Source organism: Dysidea avara, chromosome 3 (assembly GCF_963678975.1).
Source record: "Dysidea avara chromosome 3, odDysAvar1.4, whole genome shotgun sequence".
In the NCBI taxonomy this organism is placed as follows: Eukaryota; Metazoa; Porifera; class Demospongiae; order Dictyoceratida; family Dysideidae; genus Dysidea; species Dysidea avara.
In genome coordinates this window covers 43,406,732-43,426,731 of record NC_089274.1, presented here as the reverse complement: position 1 = coordinate 43,426,731, position 20,000 = coordinate 43,406,732, and the positions used below count along the sequence as shown (strand labels likewise).

Below are 20,000 nucleotides of genomic sequence, written 5' to 3'. Positions count from 1 at the left end.
ATTTTATGACTAAACATGATCATAATTTTGGAATGGAATGAGCTATTGACTTCAAACAAAAGTCAAGTTGTTTCTTTGATTACCATCTTTAATTTGGGTGATGTTTTAACAGTGTAAAAATAATGCCTCAGGGAGCAAAATGGCAACTTTTCAGCATAAAAATGGCTGCAAAGGTCAAGTCTACGATGGCACTATATAAAAAAATGAACGTCATTTTACTTGGAAAGTTTCATGCTTTTCTCACAAATGATGCAACTTTCACACTATGCCGCTCTACTATTTGGAGTATTTTCATTCATTTCATTAGAAAAACAGACTTATTCATAGTAGATCGAATTGTTCAGAAACTTCCACTAGGTTGGCATAGCTGATGGACACAAGGCTGCCTGGAGAATACCCTATTTATTAGATAGCAAATCTCTGTAAGATGGACCACAATGGCTATTATGGGTATGACTATAGTGACTACAACTTTAAAATACATTATATTTCTCAATAGTTGTATATAATTGAAGGGGTCAGTGGAAACAGGGGACATGTGCCATTTTAGATTTTCCATTTTCTAAAAATTAGAATGGCTTGTTTTAGCCACACGAATAATGTTGTCAGTGAGTAAACTGCAGAATTTAAAAGTTCATGGCAGTCTCAAATTAATTATTTAGCAAATATCACAATAATTCAATTACATCGCAAAATTCCGTTTAATGCCTACTATGTGGTTACCTGAACTTTCAAATGGCACATGTCCCCGTTTGCCACTGGCCCCTTCAATTGAAATGATGAATTCATGAAGTGCGGTAAACTGAATCTATTATAGCAGTGTAGTTGAATCTCATTATTAGTCACTAAGTAGCACCTTCTATATAAGTGTCATGACCTCATCAATAAGACCACTCAAGCTCATTATGGTGATCATGTCAAGTAGGCCCCAAACACAGCTTAGGTGTAATTCATAATCTCATAAATAAGACCACCTTACTATAGTGACCATGTCAAGTAGGTCCCAAACACAGCTAAGTTGTACTTCATAATAGGACCACCTCATTATAGTGATCATGTCAAGTAAGTCCCAAACAAAGTGCACTTCATGACCTCATTAATAAGACCACCTCATTATAGTGACCATTCACCAGTGTAAATATCTGATATAATATGTGACCGGATTTGCAAAAAGGTACCTTTCCACACATTTAGCTACATGCCAGCAAACAAAATGATGTAACACTTGACTCCTTATACTGATTAACTTGCTAGTAGTTTTAAAATGTACCCAGATACTTTAGCTGGATTCATGAAAAATTTCAGGCAATTATAAGCAAAAATACAAAAGTTATGAAACTTCAAAGTTCAAAAAATGGGTCAAATTTTGTGTGTGAAAAAGGTACCTTTTTGCAAATCTGGTCACATATTACTCTTGCACTGTATAATGCCCTGTAGTTAGCAAAATATGCCCTGTTGCTTTCTTGCTATACTGTTACTGCTTTCCACTACATTTGAAAACCTTGTTGAGGTGAAACTTTGACAATATACTATCAATGATTTTTAGCTACATAATTCAAAGGCTTCAGACAAAATTGAAGGTGCTCTCAAAGGTTTTAAAGAACTTTGAAATTCATAGTGCCACATAATAGTTGTATACAAAAAACATTCAACTAAAACATAGAAATATACAACAGATCATAGGCGGTGGAGACGGGGGGGGCCAGGGGGGCCATGGCCCCCCCACTTTTATGGGACGCTGTTTGCAAGAAAAGATCGAGATACTCTAATAGAACAGTCAGGATCTGGATACTCTAATAGAGCAGTCACAGTATTCAGAGAAGCAGTGTAGCAAGTTACTTAGCTACGTATGTGTAGTTATGGTGGAGAGCAGCTATTGTCAGCAAGCTGTGACCTTTTTTTTTTTTTTTTTTTGGTCTTCAACTTACAGCTGGCCTGCCCCCCCCCCCACTCTTTGGTCTGCTCCACCGCCCCTGCAACAGATGCATAATATAGCTAGTGAAAATTGTACAGATGCAAGTGCAAATTCAGTAGATAAACATAGCTGACTGTGTTGCTATATAATATTATAATGAATAATATATTAGTCATTGTTACTCAGGTGTGCTGTCAGTTGTTGTGAACTGTGGGTGCCCTTCTAATAGCTAGGTGTACTAAGCTTGTGTAAACACTGCTAATGCGTCTTTAGCTGATGGTCTTTCTGCATATGTATCAGCAAAATCCATGTTATAACTGTTACATATCACTTGTAAGTTATGTTGCAAAATTACCATGCATACATTACAAGGCCGGAGGAGACGGTCCAGTTGGTCAGGCCTGAGCCGGACCAATAATCTGGAGTTGAACCAACTAGCTGACTAGCTCGAACTACATTACTCTCATGCAATCTTTGGACGATCACATCTACATGTAGCTACGTACATTTTACAGATGTTCTTGAAAATGCATGACACGAGCAGTTACCTAGTTTCTCAGCCTAACTAAAGCACAGAACTACACGTATAGTACCTCCAATAGACGCTTTGCAAAACCACGCCTTCTTTTTAAAAACCATAGTAACCGAGCCGCCGCCATTTTCATTGGGGCCAGTGTACATAGCGGCGTATGGCATATTCCTTCATACTGCTTCGCAGCACCGCTGTTTAGTTTCTTTTGGAAAAGGAGAAGTGTGTTTTCGAAAATGATGAAGTGTTGGGTGAACTGAGCTTGGAAATCGACACCCAGCTGCTGGTTATGGAGAATTGAAAATCTGGCCGTTGTGAAGAAAGTCGTTTCGATTAAAAGTTTCACTCTCCGCAACTTTGTTATCAGACAGAAGTAGTGAAAACTTACTGTGAGTGTAATATACGACTCACAAATACTGTCTTCTGGTATTCAATGTGTAGATTCAAGCCACTGAGTCCCCCCACCCAGTCGGTCACACTGGACCATGACTTACCCTCCCCACTAGTACTAGCCAGCTACTGTGAGAATATTGGAATGATTACTCTGTTGTACTTGCTGGAAATAGGAAAAGCCAGGAGCACAATACATTAAGTTTGACATTAAGAGACTATCCGGAAGAGCTACATCTTAAGTTGTATATTCAAAGTGAAGTGTAAAGCTGTTAGTGTATAGTGTGGTAAGTATACATACCCCTCTTGCTCTTACTTATCTGAAGATAGCATGGTGTATCAACTATCAAGTATGACAGAGACAAGATGTAGTGCGGTACATCAGTAGACACTAGTACTTGAGGATACGATTTTTACACAATTTCTATACTTGTCATCAGTTTTAGTTGTGTCATTATTATGCATATGGCTATCTCTGTACACTCACAAGAGTACTAGCTATGTTACACACAGTATATGAAAAGGAGTGAATTACTAACTACTTTATGTGTTATAGAAACAATTGATAATTCCACAGCCACAGCAGCTACATGAAATGAGGATGGCACATTGGATGGTGCTGTTGTTTGCAATATCACTGCTTGTCAGTGCTGCTGACACGTATCTTTGTAGATCCCCAGATACTGTTTTCAATTGGCTTACAAGCTGATAACCTAAACTGTATGCAACATTATGCATAATTATCTACAAATTTTTCAGAGATTTTTCATTCAAAAGATGTATGCATATACCGGTATGTGGAACAGAGGCCTTGGTGAGCCACATTGCTTACATGGCAATGAGTTCTCTTGTTTCTGCAATTGAAAAATACACAATGTGTATGGTACACACCTTGCAGAGCAGTGCTTTTATGTATTCATTCACCTACTGAGGATACTGTCTTCTCAGTTCAGGTATGTGGAACTGAGGTCTTGGTGAGCCACATTGCTTGCATGGTGGCAATAGTTCTCTCATTTCTGCAATTGAAAATTCACACTCCTTGCAGAGCAGTGAGTGCTTTCATGTATTCATTCACCTACTGAGGATACCATCTAACTATTCTTCAGTGATGTCTGCAGCAGCTGAGAACACAGTATATGCCAGCACTATTGCTTGTGCTAACTAGCAGTCGTGTTTTGCGCCCTGTTCAACCCTGATAACCAGCTGCATCTAATTAGAAACACTAATTTTAAAGCTCTGAACACTCCCATAGTCTGTTGTTCAACAATACTGCTCTGCTTGAGGTGCTGTCAACATCGAATTTCAATGCTGCGCAATCGCAATTATTCGTACAGGCCCCAATGAAAATGGCGGCCGGTCGGTTACCATAGTTTTTAAAAAGTGGGCGTGGTTTTGCAAAGCGTCTATTACCTTACAGTACAGCATAGCATTCGTATCTTTTTGTACAGAAATGATTGTGGGTTCTACGTACAATATCACGTGTGCTGACAGTTTCACGTGTAAGGCAGGTGCCTTCTTTGATTCTAAACCAGTACACTTATATCATATCACAATTCAATCTTCATAAAATAATCATTAGCATTCCTTGGCTTGTCTCTCTTGGCTTCTTTTACTGGGCGAAGGGCTGGCAGTGACAAACCAGATGACTCATTCCGCGGCAAGAAGCTGTACACCCATACATTACATGGTGGCGATCTAGATGAGATGTTGAGTAGAAATCACTCCTCTTCAACTACCCACTCGTCCTGTCAAGATACCGAGCAAACTCTCAGTCTCACCTAGTCTCGTGCCCAGACCCCACCCACTGCGTTGAATAGGGTCTGGTGACTTACGCTATGTTTTTGGGCCCGCCGCCATATTGTTTACGCATTTGTATCCATAGCTGTAGTTGGCCATTTTCCTAGTTCCAGCCTATCAAATCGCGTTGTACCTGAATCAAGGCGTCCGATTGGTCAGAAAAGAAAAATGGCGTAGGGCCCAAAACTCCTGCGAATGTCACCAGACCCTATTCAACGCAGTGGGTGGGGTCTGGGCACGAGACTAAGTCTCACCCAAATCGCGCCATTTTCGAATACTGATTGGTCTCGTGACTGTCCACCAGTATATTTACGTGATGATCCGTTCACTTCATACAAACCAGTATAGTAGTATACTGTATTTCGTAGCTGTGTAGCCTTTTATTGTAGCTGTGTGAATTCACTGTAAAGTAATTATATCCTAGCTGAAGGGGGCCATGCTGCATGGGTTCCCTGTGAAATTTGGGGGGAAAGTTGCAAGTTGCTAGTTAGATTTACTTTAAAATTTAACATCAATTTTAAATTTTAAGGGATTTTCAAGCCTTTAAATTGCAAAAATTCTGCAGCTCCTGGGGGTTGCACCCCCAGACACCCCTTGAACTTCTAATTGCTAGCTATAACTAAATGAACCATACAGCAAGTTTCATGCTGTGTCCCCTGTATGTCAGGTCTACAATTATACATAGTATAGAAAGTCTGAAGAACAACAGATAGGCTTGAGCATATTTATATAGCTAGCTAGCAGTGAAATATCACATATCTGAGTGTCTAATTTTCAAAAATTTCCTGTGGGGGCATGCCCCCAGACCCCCCTAGAATGCTCGTGCTTTGCACTTCGCAGAGTGTGCTTTGCACTTCGCAGAGTGTGCTTTGCACTTCGCAGAGTGTGCTTTGCAGAGTGTGCTTCGCACACTGTGCAACAGCTCCTCTCTCATTGGCATGTATAGTAGCAATTTCAACATTATAGTCAATGGCCTGACCAACTCAATTTTCCCTCCTCCGGCCCTGTCATTAGGACTTTAGGTATTGTAATAAACAGTTAGTTTCAACAATGTAGCCATCTGGTATACATCCTCCTTTGTTTCTACACAACAGAAATCATTAAAGGACGATGGTGATATAACAGGAAGTTTTATGTATAAAAATTGTGAAATTATTAGCTAAGTACATACTTTCTAAGCAGTTTCTAAAGTATGTAATAGATCTATGCTTCTGCTTCAAGAATAACTAATTTTAAAATCATTGACTGTTGATGGATTTTAATGGTTTGAGTTGTTTGAAAATATGGACACTTGTAATGGATACTGTAAACTTAAAATTGTATTTGTGACCGGATTTGCAAAAGATGGTTACCCACACACATAATTTACCAACTTTGTCATATTGGAAAAACAATTGACTTCAAATTTGGTCAGTAGTGAGTACCAACAAATGGAAAAAATGTATTTATTGAACACTAAGTTATGGCGTTCCAAGTTCATAGAATTGGGTGTGTTTGGAAGCTAGACCCCTTTTTGCAAATCTGATGTTTTGTTTATAATGTATGCTGGCAATTCTCTATTAGCCAGAGCACTGTTTAAGCACATGGAGTGGAGATATCACAAAGTACCATGGCCATCTATTACTCTGAGCCCTGTTGATTTGGTTGCTCATTTTGTGAAGAGAATCAACGAAGCATCTGTTAGTAACATTGCTGTGTGTTTACTTAAGAGCCTTTATTCTATTATGTAGTGTATTGTGGGCTAGTGAATTATGTAAAGGTTTTCCCTAAGTTCAAGTAGTCATTAACAGCCTGAGTGTCTCTTATGTGGTAGAAACAAGCACAGTACTGCAGCAAATAAACAGCATACTGTCTATTTCTGCAGGGGATCTATCAGATGTTTAACATTTTAGCTGATGTTGCTATAATAGGTAAGCATATAGCCTGACCACACAGTCGTAATACATTTCACGTATACAGGAGAACATAACATGATAAACTACTTGGAAGAAGTGCCAATTGCATCTCTGCACATGTTGAAAGGTGTGTGCACATATGTGTGTTTCTACCCAGTTGTTTAATGGATGAAGGTCCAGGTGGGACTTCAGGTGCCCACACCTTCAGCATAGCTCCTGAGTAGCGCACAGGTTCCCCAGATGACCATGCTAGCATGGTAGCTGAATGCTTCGCTGTTGCTTTTTTATATGTGTACGTTGTGTCTATGCATAAGTGCTATATGTCTATCTATTTGGAAACCATCTCTTAGTGGCACCTACCTCTCTATAAAACCTAACTTTAAGTAAGACATTTATACACCACTTCACCTGAGTAAAGTGTAAAGCAGCCACTTGCCTAATAAGGCCAAGAAATATTAACCCGTAGATGACCAACTTAGACAAATTCCTCTGTATGTACATTGTTACAAATGCAGGGTAGTATCAAAACAACTAGTATGCTGTTAATTTATTTGAAGCATGTATACTTCAAGTTTCCTTCCCCACGGTTGCTTGTATGTCAACATAAGTCGATATAATCCAAAACAGCCAAGCTGTAAAAAAAGTGTGCGGCCCTCAGAAAGGCTATGGTGAAAAAAGATGTGAAATCCCAAGGTGGCGGCCAAGAAATGGCTGTGATGGTAGGTCAATGGTAAAAATTTTAATAATGACAATTTAGGTAAATTTTGTGAAGCGGCACAAAAATTCACCTGAATTGTCGTTATTAAAATTTTTACCATTGACCTACCATCACAGCCATTTCTTGGCCGCCACCTTGGGATTTCACATCTTTTTTCACCATAGCCTTTCTGAGGGCCGCGCACTTTTTTTACAGCTTGGCTGTTTTGGATTAGATTTCATTTCTTTTTGTATTTGTATACCCCAAAGCCGGCCTATGGCCAGCTTTGGGACTTTTTTAACCTATGTTTTTTTCTTTACTACAGGAAGAAGAAAAGATGAAGTAGATGTACTTTAAATATTTTATCAGTAAATGTACAAATTATATATACTGTATAATACATATGTGACCGGATTTGTGAAAAGGGGTCTTCCACACACATCCAATTTGCCAACTTTGACAATTGATAACTTTAGATTGGAAAGAGCTATTGCCTTGAATTTTGGACAGTGGTGAGCACCACTATAGCTGAATACGTGGTGAAATTTTCAGGTTAATATGTTACTTGAACACTGAGTTATGGTCTCCAACGGTTACGGAATTGGATGTGTGTGGAAGACCCCTTTTCGCAAATCCGGTCACATAATATTATATTGATTACAGAAATCTCCATGGTGGTTTCTTTGTAACTGAACACTCTACAAGGTGACTTCTTCTAATTGCTCTCTCTACAGGGTGAATTGTTTGTAGCTGAACGATCTACAAGGTAACTTCTTCTAGCTGATCTCTCTACAGGGTGATGTGCTTGTAGCTGAATTCTGTATAGGTGATTTGTTTGCAGCTGAGCTCTGTACAGAATGGTTTCTTTGTAGCTGAACTCTCTAAAAGGTAACTTCTTCTAACTGATCTTTCTACAGGGCAATTTGTTTCTGGCAGAATTTTCTACAGGGTGATTTCTTTGCAGCTGAACTCTCTACATGGTGGTTTCTTTGTAGCTGAACTCTCTACAAGGTAATTTCTTCTAGCTGATCTCTCTACAGGGAGATTTGTTTGTAGCTGAACTATCTACAAGGTAACTTCTTATAGCTGATCTCTCTACAGGGTGATTTGTTCGTAGTTGAATTCTGTACAGGTGATTTGTTTGCAGCTGAGCTCTTTACAAAATGGTTTCTTTGTAGCTGAACTTTCTCCAAGGTAACTTCTTCTAACTGATCTTTCTACAGGGTGATTTGTTTGTAGCTGAACTATCTACAAGGTAATTTCTTCTAGCTGATCTCTCTACAGGGTGATTTGTTTGTAGCTGAATTCTGTACAAGTGATTTGTTTGCAGCTGAGCTCTTTACAGAATGGTTTCTTTGCAGCTGAACTCTCTACAGGGTGATTTGTTTGTAGCTGAAATCCCTACAAGGTAACTTCTTCTAGCTGATCTTTCTACAGGGTGATTTGTTTGTAGCTGAGTTCTCTACAGGGTGTTTGTTTGCAGCTGAATTCTCTACATGGTGGTTTCTTTATAGCTGAACTCTCTACAAGGCGACTTCTTCTAGCTGATCTCTCTACAGGGTGATTTGTTTGTAGCTGAACTCTCTACAGGTGATTTGTTTGTAGCTGAACTCTCTACAAGGCGATACTTCTAGGTGATCTCTCTACAGGATTCCTTGTTTCTAACTGAACTCTCAACAGGGTGATCTGTTCATAGCTGAACTTTCTACTGGGTGATTTGTTTGCAGCTGAAGTCTCTAAATGGTGGTTTTTTTGTAGCTGAACTCTCTACAAGGTGATTTCTTCTATAGCTGAACTTTCTACTGGGTGATTTGTTTGTAGCTGAACTCTCTACATGATGGTTTCTTTGTAGCTGAACTCTCTACAAGGTGATTTCTTCTATAGCTGATCTTTCTACAGGGTGATTTGTTTGTAGTTGAACTCTCTACATGATAGTTTCTTTGTAGCTGAACTCTCTACAAGGTGATTTCTTCTATAGCTGATCTTTCTACAGGGAGATTTGTTTGTAGCTGAACTCTCTATACATGATTTGTTTGTAGCTGAACTCTCTATACATGATTTGTTTGCGGCTGAATTCTCTACATGATGGTTTCTTTGTAGCTAAACTCTCTACAAGGTAACTTCTTCTAGCTGATCTCTTTACAGGGTGAATTGTTTGTAGCTGAACGATCTACAAGGTAACTTCTTCTAACTGATCTCTCTACAGGGTGATTTGTCTATAGCTGAACTCTCTACAAGGAAACCTCTTTTAACTGAGCTCTGTACAGGGTGAATTGTTTGTAGCTGAACTATCTACAAGGTAACTTCTTCTAGCTGATCTCTCTACAGGATGATTTGTTTGTAGCTGAACTATCTACAAGGTAACTTCTTCTAGCTGATCTCTCTACAGGGTGATTTGTTTGTAGCTGAATTCTGTATAGGTGATTTGTTTGCAGCTGAGCTCTTTACAGAATGGTTTCTTTGTAGCTGAACTCTCTACAAGGTAACTTCTTCTAGCTGATGTATCTACAGGGTCACTAGTTTGTAGCTGAATTCTCTACATGGTGGTTTCTTTGTAACTGAACTATCTATAAGGTGACATCTTCTAGCTGATCTTTCAACAGGGTGATTTGTTTGTAACTGAACTCTCTACAAGAAAACTTCTTCTAAATGATGTCTGAACAGGGTGAATTGTTTGTAGCTGAACTCTCTACAGGGTGATTTGTTTGTAGCTGATCTCTATACAGGTTACTTATTTCTAACTGATCTCTTGAATTCTGTTCAGGGTGACTGCTCTATTAGGATGACTGCTCTATTAGAGTATCTCGATCTCGCAACTTGCTACACCAAGTTGGATTTCGTGTTATAACTCCGTGGCTTTAAGTCTGATTTTTCTACACCATTGAAGAGCCTTTCTAAGATGATAACTCCATCTGTACAGCGATTTTCAAAGCATTACCCCAAGTGGTTTATCTGGTAGGCGTGGCAAGCATAATAATAATAATAATAAAAAATTAGCTAATCTCGATTGCGTAATTGTTACACACTGTTGATTTTTTCGCTGTATCTTCCTGGTTTTTAGCTCGATTTCTTTCAAACCACAAAAGGTTTGAGATTCAATAGTTAACCTATTCACCCACCGATTTTCAGCTTCTTCCCATACGCGGTTTACCCTGTAGGCGTGACAACATATTGGTGTTATTTTTCGTGCATAATCGCTCATAACTCTTTGTCTGTTTATGGTATTCCAGCCAAAGTTGGTACAGAGATGCGCCTTTATACCCCCCTTCTGTGTGCCAAATTTCAAGGCAATCGGATAACGCGTTCGCGTTTTATAGCAGTTTTTGTAAGTGTGCGAAAAGAGGAAGAAAAATAAGAAGAAGAAAAAAAAAACGAAGAAACTAAGCCAATTTTTGAAGTCGCATATCTCAGGAATTCCTGAAGCGATTTCGCTCAAATTTGGAATGTGGAGTGCTGAAGTTGGAGGGAATGTACACAGCAAAATTTGTCTTGTTTCATCAAGGCATCACAGAGCTACGGAGGTGCGAAAATTGCGTTTTCTTTCTTCCTGTCAATATACTCACGGGGTTGCGCGCCGGCTTCTTGGGCCGCACGACACACTACCGTGTGTCTTGATACATCAGTGAAACACTATATTCCTAGAAATGACTGGACATGATGGACAAAGACTGATCATTCTCAACATGCAGTATGGAGCGAACTACTCAGGACCAGGGTGAGTGTGTGTTTGTGTGTGTGTGTGTGTGTGTGTGTGTGTGTGTGTGTGTGTGTGTGTGTGTGTGTGTATGTGTGTGTGTGTGTGTGTGTGTGTGTGTGTGTATGTGTGTGTGTGTGTGTGTGCATTGTCAGCATGTCCCATTAGTAGTATATTACAGTAAAGATGTCCTCTCAGAGGATAGGGCTATTGGAGATGCTTCTAGTGCAGACAAAAGCAACTTTCTTCACCCTGTGTTGTATTACTACAAAGAACCAATAGAAAGTATGTTTATACGGTGGTGCCAAATGCCTATGTATACATAAGTATGTAGCTATACTGTATATATATATATATTATTTCAGTAGTATTTTACTACATAATATATTGTGTATTATGTCACAGATAGGATAGAATCAGGGGCAGCACCATTTCTGTAGGGAAGTAGTATAGTGTGTAGTCAATAAACTAGACTTTAGGCAGCCATTGCTAGTGTTAACATCATGGTCTCTCATATTTAGGGACCAGTCTATTTTGCTTTTTTTTTTCAACCTATTTTTCTTTCCAGCAATTCTTTTATTTTTCACCTATTATGCTCCATATTTTGCTCAAGAATTATAAATTTTGCTCAGCACTGATCTTTGTTAATTGAATATTTCCAATTGCAAAGCTACAGTTTTACCTTAAAGTGACTGTTCTATTAGAGTATCTTGATCAGCAATTACTTCTAACATGTAAAGCAAGAAGCTAGCTAATATTGCTTAACATGTGTGACTGTTTTATTAGGTATCTCGATTGTCACTTGTTGTTCCAGTAACAATTAGCTATGCATTGTCGATATTTTAGCGCGTCTGACTGTTCTATTATAGTATCTCGATCTTTTGTGCAATTTTTATGTCCACTTCACAGAAATTGCACCTATTTTGCCAGCATGTTGCTCATTGCTTTTACCCACCCATTATGCCAAAAATTTTGCTGGCGAAATCGACGGGTCCCTACTCATATTTCATGTTATTTTGTGTTGCATGGATAATAAATAACCAACTCCTATCCTTAAACTTTATGTCATTGTCAACCACAAAAGTATAGCTCTTGGACCCAGAGGTTGTTAATTATCATTATTATCATCATCAGACTGCAGAGATTATGTATAGTCCCAAAAATATACCTTGGTGGAATTTGGTAAATTCAACTGCAGTTAACAAATAATTTATTTGGATTTTTTAACATGTGTATATATTACTAGGATTTACAATCTGTTATCCATAAAAACACAGGTGGCTGGAGGGCCATTTACAGTTGATAGTGCAATCACAACGAGCATTACTTTCTCATAATTATCCACATTAACAGGACAAAGAGATATTTAAATCTTGCTTGAATACAAATTTTTAGGATGACATACTGGAAAATCCCCAGTATATCATATGTACATACACCCTGTATGTATGTATTAGCGAATATCATGGATATATAATATTTCCTCATATAAATAGCCCAGGTTTTTTTATTTCCTTCTCAGAAATTTTACATGAACTAGGTCTTTATTTGAGGCAGACATTGCACCCTAAGTATTCAAAGAAATTGAAGAACACAATCATTGTAACAATAAGCATAGAAAGCCGTTATGCAGTGTGTTGTAACTTTTAAAAGTGTTGTAAAGGCCTATAACAATTTTCAAACAGTACATAGTAACTATGATACAGATACAGATCTCCATGCATGCAGACTACTCATATGATTACTCATCATCCCTATGAACATAATGTTGAAAAGTTTGAAGAAGCACCAGCAGGCAATGGACCACTAATAGTAAGCTCTGTTAACCGTGCAGGCATTTATTTTTGCTGTATGCTGGAAGCTCCCCTGACTTATAATCAAGACTGGCATTTATTTGAATTCGGCTTTTATATGAGAAATGTACAGACCTCATTATTGCCATAATCTTTTTCAGTTTCCTGGTCAGTTTCCTGGTAACCATGTTTAGTTTGTTCCATATGGGATATTTAATATATTTCCCATAATTTTGTACCATTTCCCCAAATACTAGAAATCACAGAACTGAACTAATAGTTTATATAGAAACATAAACTTTACTCAGTTACTATTTCACTTCCAGGGGTGTTCCTAGAAGATATCCCCAAGGCTGACAAGTATCATCATGTGGTGGAGGATTTTGAAACTAACTGGTAAGTCTTAACTGATACATAAACATATTATGATTAAGCAAAATTAACGACCCAAATAAACAGCATAAATAACTTCTTCCAACTAGCAGAGGTGTCCATTCAAACCACTTCTCCAACATGTAACTATAAAAGGACTTCTGTGTACATACATGTCTAAGTGGCAGAAGGCATAATTAGTTATACTATATAGACATATCAACAGACAAATTAATGTAATGTTAGAACAGAGAAACCTATACCTACTGTCACTGTTCATTTGCTTTTGTGTGTTCCTTACATCATTGAGAATTCCCTTAGATTTCACCTTGTTGCTTGTCTGTCTGAGTATAACATTGTTATGACATTTCCATTGGTCAGTCAGTGACAAATGTTACTAGTTGTACAGCTGTACTATATGTTTTTAACATCTGTTATTCCCGAGTTTAAACTCTGAAGTGTTAAATAGATTTGTAGGGGCAAATATGTATTGCTTATGCAAGAGATATGTATTTTATAATACTATAAAATTTCTCATTCAAAGAGTACCCTTTGTTTTGAGTTCTTCCACCTACATACGTATGTATTTAGAGATGACACACAGGCAGCTTTTCCTAAACCTGTTGTGTAGAAGAATTTATTACAACAGTTTCATTGTTTGGTTGCAATGAAACTAAAATCATCCCTGTAGTGTAGTATGTTTCACATCCATGTGTATATGTATATATTTGGGGAAATTATAATGTACCTGGGTTCTGTGTACATATCAATGTCAATACAATAGTTGATATGAGGATATTAGTCATTGATATAGTCCCTTAGATTTTACCATTGGCAGTATTTAGAAGCATGATTTATATGCCCATGTGAGTAATGACTATATTTCTTTAAGATGTTTCTTGAATATTAATTCGTGTAGTAGTAATGTGATAGTTTTACCTAATTTTGTACACAATCTCCCCTTTAGATAATTAGTGCCTGATGTAGTTAGCCAAATACAGCACTCTATCAATATTATATCGCTGTTAGTACTTCCATAGAAAATGTTTTGCGTGATACCATTTTCCTTACAAGTAGATGATTACCATTATGGAGTACTTCCACACTGATGTCTTTGTCCCCTCCTAGCATGCACTAACTTTATGATAAATTTATGTGGACAACTTTCTTGCACATTTGCTTTGCCTCAACTACTGTACTACTGTTTAATTGCACAGATCACCAGATGACAGATTTCCCAATAAATGTATGTATCACTTATAAACTTGTACTATGTACACACCATGCTTGGTTGTAGTTTTGGTTGAGTAAATTCATTCCTTAAAATATCCCAAATCAGCTTTGGTCAGTTCCTAAACCAAGCAAAGATAATCTTGGTGAATGCCTAACCAACTGATGGTTATACTGACTATTTGACTGATGCTTATGGTCAAACCTACTGTAATTCTTTCAGGAAAGTCTTTATTAAAAGTAGTTTAACCCTTTAAGGAACAGCATCATACATGTACGTCCAAATATAGCCTTACACGAAAGCCCAGCATTGTATATGTGCGTCCAAGATAATAAGCAGTAAACAAAGAGCTATATCTTCGCAGTATTAGAAGCTATGGGCTTTAAACAAAGACAATTTTGTTCGCCATTAGTAGGGGATTCATTTACACAACAACAAAACTAACCTTGTACAAATCCGTCCATAACTTTTGCCTTGTTGTGCTGGTATCAAGCTACAATAAATTTCACAGCGCTTTTCATTTAGAGATGCATCTAATGATATACAAGATCATGTGATGGCATTCTTTAAAAGGAGTAAAGTGATGGCTTGTAACAGATCGCATCGCGAAGAAGACATATCGTCACCAGTGTTAACAAATTGCTTTGCTAGTTGAAAATGGTAAGTTCTACACACTTATAACTTAGATATTTCTGCTTATTATTGATAGGCGAATCTGTATTACAGTTTGCATAAGCCCTTACTACTTCCTGGGATTTTGGTGTTGCTACAAACTTGCTAAGTAACAGAATACACAAATTTCATAAAACTTGTGGGTAGGCACTGCGTAAATTACTGCAGTCCTTAAAGGGTTTTAATGACTTTGGGTAGCACTATTGCACTACATAACTAATGGTGGACTGTTCAAGTTGATTGCCAGTTATTCATAGCCCAAACCTACATGATCCCTACTATACAGCGCTACTGTACTGTATGATTATAAAACAATGCTGAGGACATTTGTATCATAAGATGTAACAACATAACAACCTTTTTGAGAAGAAAGTAGATGCCACATGGATTAATTGGTGAGGAATTTAATTTGGCAAATCAAAGACACTTGCCAAATTAAAATCACGTCAGGATTGTCATAGTGTAAGTCACCAATTGTGGGCATCATTTTTTGTCTAATGAATGTAATTCCTCACTGGAATGATGTATGAACTTCCAGTTTGAACTATTCAATAGAGCAGTCTTCAGTCCCATAGCGCATTTAATTTTAATTATCTCACATGAGTGTTCATCATGTTATAAGTGAAATCATAAAGTGTATCATGTGCCAATTATCAGCATGAGAAATGTATTGTTGGCACTCTGTACTTCAGTGATTGACCAATTATCGGCAGACTTTATGAATTTGTGAGTAACTCTCTGGTGCCTTGTTGGTCCATTGTGAATTTTTGTAGAATATTCATACAGTCCTTAGTTTCACAGAAGTTTTATGAAGATGAGGCCAGCCGTTCTAGAGATATTCAGGTTAGATGCAAAAGCATACTGGTTTCCAATACAACGTAACTTCATATACTCCATAGTCTGTGTAATTTACAAGTGTTGATATTTGCCTACTAATAGTTGGTGACTTACACCAAATCAAATGTTCTTTTCTGGTCAAAAATATCACTCTAAAACCAGCTTCATTTTTCAGCAGCTTGGCAGTATTGATTAGGAGCGACCCCAAACTCTTCCAACAAGTGTCTAAAAATATTTTTTTTATAATTTTCTGCCAACTGACTAACTGATGCCTCCAGCCAAGGATAACTTGGCTATGGTTAAGGGTACAGGCTTGATGTGTTCACTGTCAAACATTGCTTCAACCCAAGATGTGTCTTTTTGCCCAGTGCATACATGCCTTACCTTTGTCCTCCTTTGTGTCCTATTTCTTTCTCTGCTACCTCATAGATGTTGATTTGCAGTATTGTGGCATGGTTTCGGTGTTATAATTTCCATAGTATGACTGGACTGATTGCTGAGACTTAACTTGTTTGTAATGCTGTATAGTAGATGGAGTATAGCTAAAACTGAAGTGAAATGATCACTTTGCTATTCAGTAATTGCCAGTCAGGGTATGCGCATTCAGTCGTAGTTTCTGTTGTGAGTGGATTGCAGATGCACTTCACTCATACTGTTCTTCATTTGTAGTGCTGTATAACAGGTTGAACATTACTGAAAACGAAGCAGAATGGTCACTTTGTGACTGAGTATTTGATAGTCAGGGCACACACATTCACAGAATATACAATTTTCATAATAACACATGCGCCTTTATAATGTTGCCCCTAGCAACCTGAATTTTGCATTACATGTAGGTATGAATATATATGTGGTTTCTCATATATCATCTATGTGAAAGGGCAACAGTTGCCCCTTCTGGGCAACCACATTATAGATAATGCCACAAATTCAAAAATCTTGCATCATTTTACATTGTAGGCGTGAATAGTAAAAATAATCTCTATAGAGTATATAGGTCATAATATATAACATATTTTGAATTCTCACACATTATGTATGTGATTACCCAGAAGGGTATTGTGTACCTTTTACCCTTCATGTAGACATAGACAATGTATGGGAAAACTACAACTTCAAACATCATATCTCATGACCTATAATATGCTAGACATTCACACCTACAAATAATGTAAAAGTAGATAACCTCTCTTCTTTCATTGCTTCATAATCCATATAATTATACTCAAATGTAAAATTTTGTATACTTGTAAGAGTACAAGTATTTTGTATGTATAATTGGATAATGAGACCGAGTAAAACAGAATGTGAACATAAAACATTGTACTGGTATCTATTTGAATTGTTAACGGATATAGTGTGTTATTCATCACGCAGAAATGAAGTTCTGGTGACATGTAAAAATGTGTTAGTAAAGCTGGTATCGATTCTTGTACTATAGGACTGCTTGTCGAGGTCACATTATTCCATTAAGGAGGTTCATTGAGTCAGTGTTTGATCTTGATCTGCGTAGCTTTCCAACTGAAGTTTGCTTCCAGGTGAGTGGTATACCCCTCCAGTGGCGGATCCAGGATGGGGCATTTGGGGCAAATGCCCCCCCCCCCTTCAAGAAATTGCATACAAGATCGAGATACTCTAATAGAGCAGTCAATTACTCTAATAAAGCAGTCACAATGTTCATGAGGCAGTGTAGCTTACCTATGAAGCTACAAATAGAATTTTATTTTACATAACAGATGTGATATAGTTGGTAAGGATAACTAGCTATTATTGTTGTGACCTTTTTTTTTTTTTTTTTTTTTTTGGTCTTCAACTGGTTTTCAGCAAGTTTTTTTGGTCTTCAACTGGTTTTCAGCAAGTTTTTTTTGGTCTTCAACTGTTTTTCAGAAAGGTGCCCCCCCTCTTTCGAAACTCTGGATCCGCCCCTGCCCTCTATTTTTCATGCCTTAATAAAGCCACACTTTTTACTGCAGTATGTCCTCACTCATGGCAGTAATGTACCACCATGTTGTAAGCAGTATTACTCTAATGGTAAGGGACCTGTTTGCTATTGTGTATAAGGTTTTAGATAATGACATGTTGTATCTATTGTTAATCCAGAACCTTCTGTGTTTCTTGTTTTCATTAAAAGTATGATTTAGCTGTAAATAAACTATGGCACTTTTAAATTAGTAAAAAACAAGGAAACAGCTTCTGATTTTGGTGCATATGATAGTTATAATAATAAAATGAAAAACTATTGTGCACTTATACTGATGCATTTTATAGTTTATTGTGCTACTGTAAAATTCTCTAATATAAAGTTATGTGTGGAATTTTTATTTGCAGATGCTCAAACTGTTGGTGCAGCTCGGTTCAATGCCACATTAGCAGAATTTTGTTTCAATCTAATGCAGTGAACATATAGTATACTATGTGTAATGTACTCCATGTTTTTGTGTAGAGATTCTATTTTAACTTTCGTTGTTGGACTTCTAGTTTTGCACTGTATTTTTTTATTTTTAAATAGATTAGTAAATTATTAGTAAATCTGTAGTAAAGAACATGAATATTTGTCCAGTAGTATATAGTTTGGCTACAGACATATGGTATATCTAATAGCCATTCTGTCACACAGAAACTGTATACCTAAAAAAAATGAAGTGTATATAATATCCTTAAATCCCAAGAGAAATTTGAATAAAGGACTTTGAATTGAACCTGTAACCCATGCACTTCTTCTGATTGAACATGGCAGTAGTGTTTATTGGTCTTACTGAGCTCAACCTCCTTTACTTGTATTATGAACTCTTGGTTGAACTCCTAAAAGTACCAGCAAACGTTCATAATATAAGTAAGATCCCTTACTTGTATTATGAACTCTTGGTTCAACTGTTCTGAGTCTTTTGACAGAGTGAGATAGAGCAATTAAACCCAACACTGTGGCTAGTAGGTTTTTTGCCTGACTTTTATCCCACCCTTTTGCTTTTGGTTGATAACAATTATGATATCTTATAGTTGACAGGATAAGAGTACTGTATATAGAGGCGATTTGCTACAACTTTGCCAAAGTTTAGCCAATTACTTATAGCACCTCGGATTAACATCTTTATAGCTAAAGATTGAGCTTGAATTCACCAAAGTTTATTTTGCCAAGTGCAATTTAGCTTGCTATTCACCAAAGTTATCCCCTGCCAAAGTTTCCCTCTATACAGCAACTGTTATTGTAGAAAATAGTTGTTATCCCCTGATGACTTATGCAGTCACCTGTATGTTATGACTTGTGTTCAGTGGTTATCAAAACTTTTAGATAAGGAAAAGGATTGCATTCGTTTTCTTTTCTTGGTGCTTATCCTTATAAATTCATACATTTGATACCACAAGCATGCAGCCTATTTATTCATGAATCAACACAGGAAGACTGTATTTCAGTATTCTACCCCTTACACCATTCTGATATAAAAGTTTCACTTTACAGAGTTTTATGGATTATCATTGTGATGGGAAATTTCTATTGCAACTTTAGAAATTAAATGACACATTTCACTGTGAGAGCACTTTCATCTTAAAATTTTATAAAGAATGCCTTGGCAATGACTGTTTCAGACACAAGTATTGTTGTGTATAGGCTGTCCCTTATTGCTATTAAGAGCCCATTGCAGGACACATTTACTTTCTTTTGCACAAAACAGCAGAATTCAAGTAGCAAGCAACTGTATGAAAGATAATATAATGATAATGATCATGAGTTTGCAAGCAAGAACTGGCCATGGAGGCTGAAAGATTGGATAGTTAATCATAAAGAACCATAAACGTTTTATTGTCTCAACATGGCTAACTGGTAATTTCTTCACCATCCTGTTTAGTGCCATGTTATGGTGCAGTCTACAGCTGAGCCCAATAAATTTATTTGTATATAGCATAAATTTTGTTGCCTCAGATCTAGAGGTACATGCATCTAGAGCACATTTGCCTATGCTACAGGTGCACCTTCAATATTAATACAAACTGGACTGTCCGTTTCCTCTAATGGAGTTAATAGTTATGCAACCTACAGTGCTGGTATTATGTTGTACTGTCTCTTTACTGTCTAACTTCTGTTGGGAAGCCAACTAGCTGCTGAGTCAATATATCACAGCTGTTTGGATTAGTTTTGCCAATTAATTATCTTGTTTTCTAGTACGGTGTTCTTGATGCTG

At 37.3% G+C, this 20,000-nt stretch overlaps 1 protein-coding gene and 1 long non-coding RNA gene across 4 annotated transcripts; both read left to right on the top strand.

The window, feature by feature from the left end:
• Positions 1-2,556: 2,556 nt before the first annotated feature.
• Positions 2,557-3,610, top strand: LOC136251109 (uncharacterized). 2 transcript variants are annotated; one of them, XR_010698933.1, is made up of 3 exons: positions 2,557-2,833; positions 2,886-3,121; positions 3,165-3,610. It is a non-coding gene; the product is annotated as an uncharacterized lncRNA (long non-coding RNA). The 2 variants fall into 2 exon arrangements; XR_010698932.1 differs by having other exon boundaries at positions 2,886-3,610.
• Positions 3,611-5,645: 2,035 nt separating this feature from the next.
• On the top strand, positions 5,646-18,384 carry LOC136251107 (FAD-dependent oxidoreductase domain-containing protein 2-like). Of its 2 annotated transcripts, none has more exons than XM_066043494.1 (7): positions 5,646-6,310; positions 6,496-6,541; positions 6,591-6,653; positions 10,866-10,938; positions 11,099-11,202; positions 13,037-13,106; positions 18,151-18,384. In XM_066043494.1, coding segments are annotated over exons 1-7 (498 nt in total). In that variant the 5' UTR covers positions 5,646-6,169; the 3' UTR covers positions 18,152-18,384. The 2 variants fall into 2 exon arrangements, with proteins under 2 accessions (XP_065899566.1, XP_065899565.1); XM_066043493.1 differs by lacking the exon at positions 18,151-18,384 and adding an exon at positions 14,839-15,129.
• Positions 18,385-20,000: the final 1,616 nt, after the last annotated feature.

Excerpts from the sequence above, each read along its gene's own strand:
- LOC136251107 (XM_066043494.1), top strand. The coding sequence starts at position 6,170 with ATGTATGCTGGCAATTCTCTATTAGCCAGAGCACTGTTTAAGCACATG. Across the intron at positions 10,939-11,098 it reads GCGAACTACTCAGGACCAGG|TAAAGATGTCCTCTCAGAGG; the intron begins GTGAGTGTGTGT and ends AGTATATTACAG. Across the intron at positions 11,203-13,036 it reads CTACAAAGAACCAATAGAAA|GGGTGTTCCTAGAAGATATC; the intron begins GTATGTTTATAC and ends TTTCACTTCCAG.